Source organism: Tribolium castaneum, chromosome 7 (assembly GCF_031307605.1).
Source record: "Tribolium castaneum strain GA2 chromosome 7, icTriCast1.1, whole genome shotgun sequence".
NCBI classification, from domain to species: Eukaryota; Metazoa; Arthropoda; class Insecta; order Coleoptera; family Tenebrionidae; genus Tribolium; species Tribolium castaneum.
Genome location: NC_087400.1, coordinates 6,165,329 through 6,173,368, shown reverse-complemented (window position 1 = coordinate 6,173,368; position 8,040 = coordinate 6,165,329). Strand labels below are relative to the sequence as shown.

General features: G+C 28.7%; 1 protein-coding gene across 1 annotated transcript; it reads left to right on the top strand.

The window, feature by feature from the left end:
• Positions 1-2,506: 2,506 nt before the first annotated feature.
• LOC658771 (myrosinase 1) lies at positions 2,507-8,035 on the top strand. The gene is made up of 6 exons (XM_965131.4): positions 2,507-2,771; positions 2,815-3,393; positions 3,440-3,534; positions 5,167-5,592; positions 7,599-7,705; positions 7,754-8,035. Exons 1-6 carry the CDS (start codon positions 2,636-2,638, stop codon positions 7,869-7,871), a joined length of 1,461 nt encoding a protein of 486 aa, XP_970224.2. The 5' UTR covers positions 2,507-2,635; the 3' UTR covers positions 7,872-8,035.
• The last annotated feature ends 5 nt before the right edge of the window (positions 8,036-8,040 follow it).

The window sequence follows — 8,040 nt, the reverse complement described above, 5'->3', positions numbered from 1 at the left end:
TGTGACCAGGAACATTTTTTCTGGGTCTAAAGAGCACGCTAGTTAAGTAAATATTATTCAATTTTTTAAGAGTCCAATGTGGCAGTAGCTGCTTATTCGTTTTTTTTTTTCGTAAAAAATGATAAGTTTGCTTAAGACTATGGAGGACTGTAAGTTAGGAGACGAAACGAGATACAAAATCGCAGGATTTTGTGAACTCAAAAAATAGTACAGCAGACTAAAAAACTGACTTAAATTTTCATGAGAAACATAGGAAAAAAGTTTTTTAAAAGTTAAAATTTTTACTTCGTCCCGTATTTTTCGAAACAATGTAAATATAGTTAAAGATATAGAAAAATATAAGAAGAAATTTGTAGAGAAAAAGTTTTTTTTCATTCATTGCTTTGAAAACTTGGACGGTGGTGAAACAACTGCACTCTCTGGCGACTATCGAGGACAGGAACTAATTTCAGATCGTTTCATCCTAACCTTTAGATATCCGTACATTGGACAATTTAGCTAAGATTAAAGAAATACTCTTATTAAAAAAATATTGTTTCGCAGTATTTTTTAATTTATTTCTTACCTACTTCAGGCTCAGACGTTCATTATTTGAGAAAAATTGTTTGAATTTAATAATCACGTTTTTTAATATAGAAACAATTTTTTTTTCAGAAGTTTAAGATTATTTATTGAAATTTAAAAAATGCATATTTGTAAAGAAACCTTAAGTGAACCTCTTTGTACTTATCATTGTTGGAATTTTTTGACAAATACAGGGTGAGTCAATAATAAAATATTTCTGATTTTCTATAAATATGCAACCAATAATACCGTTTCCAGCTGACCAGATTGGTAATCGTTAAGAAATTAAGTTTGTGAAGTTTGTTTTGACAGTTTTCCTAAAATCGATTATAGATTATTATTATTATCTAAAAAAGAAAAAAACAGTGATTATTTAATTAATGTTTTTTTAAAAAAACAAAGTTTTAAGTGGTAAGTGTAATTAGTATTATTGGCTGCATATCAGCAGTAACCTACTATTGACTCACCCTGTACTTGTTCTCTAACAATGTGTTTTTTATTTATTGATTAATTAATAAGAAAATAAGTAAACAAAACGTTTTCGATGGTTGTGTTGTAAGTTTTATAAGTTGTTGGTTCCAATAGAGATTACACACAAGATAATTCGGCTAAGATATTGAACAAAATTTTAAAAAAGTACAATGTATTTGGGTATTATTTTAAAAGAAAAGTTAATTTATTATAAGCTAAACTATTCGAACAATAAATAAATAAATAAATAAATAAATAAATAATTAAATAAATATATAAATGACGAATGATTTCAATTATTTTAAGTAAGATATCCGTACATTGGACAATTCAGTTAAGATTAAAAAAATACTCTTACTTAAAAAATATTGTTCTGCAATATTTTTTTAATTTATTACTTATCTATACACTCAGACTCAGACGTTTATTACTTTAGAAAACATTTTTAAATTTAATAATTAAGTTTTTCAATAAAGAAACTAATTATGATTTAGAATTTTAAGACAAATACTAGTTCTCTAAAAGTGTGTTTTTTATTTATTGGATTAATTAATAAGAAAATAAATAAATACAAAGATGGCTGTGTTAAAAGTGATTTAACTTGTTGGTTCCAATAAAGCTTACACACAAGATAATTCATCTACGATGTTGAACAAAATTTTTATAAAAGTACTATATATTTAGGTGCTTAATAAATATTTTAATTCTAAAACAAAACTTAATTTTTTATAAGTTAAACTATTCGAATAATAAATACATAAATAAATAAATAAATGTCAAATGTTTCTAATTATATTAAATAGATTTACTACAAAATAGTATTTTCTACAACTTTAGTATCTACAGTTTAAAAAAACAAAAATATACGTCTAACAAAATTACAAAAACAAATTCCAGCTGAAATATTAACTTTTTGACGTGTTATCTGTGTTAGATGTTGCATTTTAAAATTGATTAACAACGTCTTAGGTGAAACATTTTGTATTAAAAAACAATCGAAGACAAAAATGTATTTTTTCTATAATTTTATTAACTTATAAAGCTTAAAATTATTAAACTAGGCAACCAATTATACGCATCTTTATATTGTGTTATCTATACTGACAGCTATAAAGTATCCAAAACACGAAAATTGTAATCATGTTTTCTAATCTGTACAAAAGCTTAGAAAACTGAATATAAAAGTATTTCTGTAATGCGTATTTATAACAATTACACAAATTAATTAAATTATTTAAATAATTATCTTAGTTAATTTCCAAGTAAATTAATAAATTTCTCTTAGAAAAAACCGTTGTTTAATTTAATAATCAAAATTCTCCTCTCGCCCGCCGTCCTCTCAATTAATTCCAAAAAGCCCAACAGCCCAGCAAACAAAGCGTTAATTCTAATTATACTCCATGAAGATAAGAGCACAAGAACGTCCTGCACTCAATAAATAAACTTGATGTTTTATCAAGACAATAAATCAAACATACAAGTTCCACACATGGTCAGTCGTATCAGTAAATTACAGTAAATGTCTGTTGTGATTCAAATCGCGAATTTGTATCAGTAAACGCATAAATATACACGAGAGCACCCGTTATTTTAAATAAATATGTGGAGAAAAATAATTCCGGTTTTGTGGCTTCTGAGTTTGGGTGCACAAAGTCGGGAGTTGAAATTCCCCAAAGGGTTCAAACTAGGGGTGGCGACGGCTTCGTATCAGATTGAGGGAGGATGGAAGGCTGATGGTTCGTATTGTAAATTTTTCCAAAATTAATAAAAAAAAAACAGGAAAGGGGCCAAGTGTTTGGGATACTTTGACCCATGACCATCCGGAACTAATCGCCGACCATCAAACCGGCGATGTCGCCTGTGATTCCTACCATTTATGGAAGGACGATATTGCCAACTTAAAAAACATGAAAGTGGACCATTACCGATTCTCTTTATCCTGGCCCAGGATTCTCCCCAGTGGTTTCTCAAACGTTATTAACCCAGAAGGAGTCAAATATTACAATAATCTGATTGATGGTCTCATTGCAAATAAAATCGAGCCCATGGTCACTCTATTCCATTGGGACCTCCCCCAAAACCTCCAAAATCTAGGCGGCTGGACCAATCCCTTAATTGCCGACTATTTCGCAGATTTTGCAAAAGTCGCATTCAAACTTTTTGGTGACAGAGTCAAATATTGGATTACAATTAACGAACCGGCAAGCATTTGTGTGGATGTGTATGAGTATGATATTGGGGCTCCAGCCTTTGTTAGATCGCCAGGAATTGGGTCTTATTTGTGTGGGAAAACAATTTTGTTAGCACATGCCAAAGCTTTCAGATTGTATGATACTGAATTCAGGGCGACACAAAAAGGTTTAAAAAATTTACAATAATTAATCGATTTCTAGCAAAGTTTTAGGCAAAGTTGGAATCACAATTGACTCGACTTGGGGCGAACCAAAAACTAACCGAAGCCAGGATATCGAGGCAGCAGAGCGAGAAATGCAATTTGGAGTTTGTAGATTTTGCGAAAGCCGTTAACTTAAAAAAAAATTGTACAATTATTTTTAATTTAAACAAACTCCATGGAATCTTTTAGAATTTTTAGAAATTTAACGGAATTCCAAAAAAAATTCGTTAATTCGACAGTGTTTCGTCTAAACCTCACATTAGAAGTATTGAAAGTTCTAATAAAAATATTTTCAATATTTTCAAAATGACATCACTTCCGGTTATACCGGAAATCGCTATCAACTTTCTTATTTTAAATGGAAAGCTGTTTTTCACTGCGTTTTTGGATTAGTTGAGTTATTTTAAAGCCGTTTTTATTAACTTTTTCCATACCTAAGTTTAACCGTTTTGGAGATATTTAAGATTTTTTGAAAATTTTTAGATTTGCACCAGTCACTTAAAAAATCGGTAACTTTCTTAGTTTTAGAGATTTCGAAACCATATTTGGAGAATTAAAAAATAAAGTCTATATCTGTTCTTCAGTGTGTTCAAAATTGGAAAAGAAGTTAATAAACCCAAAAATTTTACGGTTAAGTTTGGACAACTTCAAGTACCCATTACTTAATTTTTTTTTAAATGTTTCAATTTTTATTTTACGAGATGAAGAAGAATTTTTTTCTGTATCGATCTGTATTAGCATTCCCTATACCTATCTGTGATAATTTTTAAGTTATGTTGGTTTTTTGACATTGTAAAAAATTTCTTACTATTTTTTGCATAGTTTGCCATAAAAATATTTCTCATTAAACAAACGACAAACTCAAAATTTCAAAATTCAAAATAAATTTATTGAATGTTGTTTAGAAAACTTTAATTTTTCACATTTTTTCTCTCGTTTCCATGGCCACCTATGAGAAAAGACCTACGGCTAATGAATTTTTCAATCCCAACAAAAAGTAATTGTAACTTGAGAACTTTTAAACATAAGTAAGGGAATGCTAATACAGATTGATGCAGAATTCAATTCTCTTCGATTTAGTGAAGTAAAACGTGTAGCATTTCATTTGAAAAAATTGAGTTATGGGTGCTTGAAGTTCTGAAAACTCAACTTTAAACATTTGGGGTTTGTTATCCTTTTTTAGAAATTTGAAAACACCTAAGGAAAGATCTAGGCTTCCACTTTCAAGTGAACTAAAAATTATTTCCAAATTTTTAAAAATGACAGAGTTATAGATTTTTGAACTGGAAGGTGCAAATCTAAAAAAAAAAATAAAAAATCCTAAATATTTCGTAAACTGCTAAATTTTGGTATAGAAAAAGCTTACGAAAACTACTTTAAAGTAACTTTAATAGTCCAAAAACGCATTAAAAATGTAGCTTTCCATTTAAAATAATTTAAGTTAAAGTGACTTCCGGTATAACCGAAAGTGTCACCATCTTGAAAAATTTTTTATGAGCAGGACCTCAGAGATTATGGTTGTATACAAATTTTCAGATGACCATCATTATTACAACTACCAATACTTCTTGTGTGAGGTTTAGACGAAACAGCCTGTATAAGTACAATCACGATTATTTATAATAATAATAATTATTAATAATTATAACAATCGGTATGAGTTTAAAAAAATTGTACAATATTACAATTAACGGCTCCTCATTTTTTTGTAACTATTAAAAATAAGTTATTTTTAGTTAGGTTGGTGGGCTCACCCTATTTTCTCTCCCCAAGGCGACTACCCCGAAGTTATGAAAACTGTAATAGCCCAAAACAGCAAATCTGAAAATTTTTCCGAATCACGTCTCCCTCGTTTGAGTTCAGATGAAGTGAAATTGATTCAAGGGACTTTCGATTTTTTCGGTTTAAATCACTACCACACTTGGCTTATTTCTGATAAGAAATTTCCTGTGGGTACGTCCCCTTCATTTATCAAAGATAAAGGGACTGAAGTGAGTGCAAATCCGGATTGGAAGCCTTCACCAAAAATTGTTCCTTGGGGATTTAGAAAGTTGTTGAATTGGGTCAAAAAAGAGTATAATAATCCTTTGGTCATTGTTACCGAAAATGGGTATGGGGATGCAGGGGGTCTGGATGATAAGGAACGAGTTTTGTTTCTAAAGGTAAGTATTTTCATTATTATTAAAGGAAAAAAAGTGTAATTTTTTTTCTCGTGTCCGAATCGCGTTTGGCCGCACGAATTTTTTTTTCAATTTTTTTCTAAGTTTTTTTAAAAATTATTAGAATTATCGCAATATTGGTTACTAGGTACAGTCACAATCAAAAAGAATGACACCCCTAAAACCGCAGCCACAAATCTTTTCGATATTGAACTTTACGAAAAAAACATTTAGTATATCAAAGTACTTTAAAAATCAAATAATTTTTCAAAAATAAAAATTATTGACATCCCGTTATTATTTTGTCTCAAATGGCATTTACTATGGCAATTTTTTTGGTAAAAAAATATGCTCTAAAAATGGTTTCTAATTTAATAATTTTGTTTTTGAACCAGTGGTTCTTTTACAAACAAGTTATTAATAATTTATTTAAAAAAACACGAGTTTTAAAGAAAAATTATTGAAACTTATTTTTGTAACTAAACAAATTATCATTGTAGAGTACCATTAAAAAAAATACTATACAGAAAACTAAAAGAAACGTAAAATTTTATTCTTGAAAAATTAACACATTTTTAAAGTTCTTTGATGATGCACTTATTATTGTTTTTTTTGTAAGGTACACAGTATTTGTAGGCACAAAACCCATGGTGTCATACTTTTGCCTAACTCTGTATAAGTAATTTGAAGGTTTTGCTTGCAGTTGCAGCCATTAGTTAAGAGCCTCATCTAAATCACAAATTTTTACTCAAATTGGATTAAAAATAGTTTTACTTCTGTTATTAATATATTTTTTCTACATCTTATCCGCCGGAAATCCGTAAATTCTTCTAAGATTTTGAAATAATCAGCTCGTTAAGTTTCCCACTTTCCTAGTAAATTGTTTTGTTTTATTAATAACTTTATAAAAAAATATCTGTTTTTATTATAATTCGTTAATTAACTTTCTCTTTAAAATTGGTGACTTTTTCGTAAAAAATTTGATTTTTTACAACTTTTTTTCTTACCTTTCTTTTCTATCTTTTAGTGGATTCGCAGTGGATTTTGAGACGTGTTTTTAATATTTGTCATGAGTATCTTATTCGTCATTTTTCCACAATTATTTTATTTTCTAATGGATTAGTTTTTCAATAGATAGTTTTATTTAAATTATACCTAATTTAAAACAATTTGAAGATAAAAGTGCACTAAATTTTTGAGTACAAAAAAATGAGATATTTTATATTTTTTTTCGTCTCGTAGTTTTAACTTCGAATGTCGAATTACATCAGTAGATAACTCGATAGATAATAGACAAATAGGTAAACAAAAAATAAGAGGTAGGTTGTATAAAATTTTTTGTTATTTTGCTTTGCTTTTGGTACTTTAGTTCATTTTATTTTTTTATTTATGTATGTTTTGTTTAAAATAAAAATTCAGTGTGGTTCTCGTAAAGTAAAACAGCTTTTTATGCCTTCTTTCTTTTATAGCTTAAAAAAAGCCAAATTACTTAAAACTACTTAGTTTTTTAATTTTTTAGCTAGTTTAAAAATTAATGTATTTTTTTGCTATGTGAAATATTGCCATACTCTTTTGGAATTGTATACAAATGTTATATTTATATTTATGCATAATTGTAACTTTATATAAACTATTATGGGTCTTTATTTTTTTCTTTCGAAATTATTCAACTTTTTGTTATAAAAAACTAATTTTCGAAAAATCGCTGAGAAGTCGCTTATGAATATTTTCCGGCAAATTTGCAAAAGCAAAACTCAAAATACCCTGTTTCAAATAATAAAAAAGTTATATCTTGTATGTATAAAATGTACCCTAATTGATCTTTATAAATACTAAAAATTAATAAATAATGTTATCATTATATCATTATCATGGTTATACTGCCTAGCTTATAAGTTATTTTAATAACGCATACAAGAAAAACAAGTATCTTCTCAAAAAATAAATGTTTACTATTGCTAATAATTTAAAAATGTACAGTTGCTCAAAATTGTTTGTTCAAATTGTAGGATTTTATGGAAGCTTTGCTTCTGGCAGTCCTGGACGACGGTTGCAACGTCAACGGTTACACCGTCTGGTCCATAATGGACAACATGGAATGGCGAAGTGGTTACACGTAACTAAAATCACCTTCAATTATTCAAAACTAATTTAAAAATTTTAGAGTTAAGTTTGGTTTGTTTGATGTCAACTTCACCGACCCTCACCGGTCCAGAACTCCAAAAACTTCGGCCCAATTCTACCAAACCGTGATAAAAACACGCACACTTCCTGAAAAATAACCTGTGTATCTACAAAATTAGAGTAGTTTTATTTCGAGTCAGTGAACCAAAGAAAGGCAAGGGTTGAAGATGGTAAAAAACAAGAAACGTGTTGGCAGGTAGTCGTCTACCTGCTCAAGACATTAACATATTTTCGGCCGAAATAAATTCTTCTCGGAATAAAAGTGTC

Excerpts from the sequence above, each read along its gene's own strand:
- LOC658771 (XM_965131.4), top strand. The coding sequence starts at position 2,636 with ATGTGGAGAAAAATAATTCCGGTTTTGTGGCTTCTGAGTTTGGGTGCA. Across the intron at positions 3,535-5,166 it reads AGCGAGAAATGCAATTTGGA|TTAGGTTGGTGGGCTCACCC; the intron begins GTTTGTAGATTT and ends AGTTATTTTTAG. Across the intron at positions 5,593-7,598 it reads AACGAGTTTTGTTTCTAAAG|GATTTTATGGAAGCTTTGCT; the intron begins GTAAGTATTTTC and ends TTCAAATTGTAG.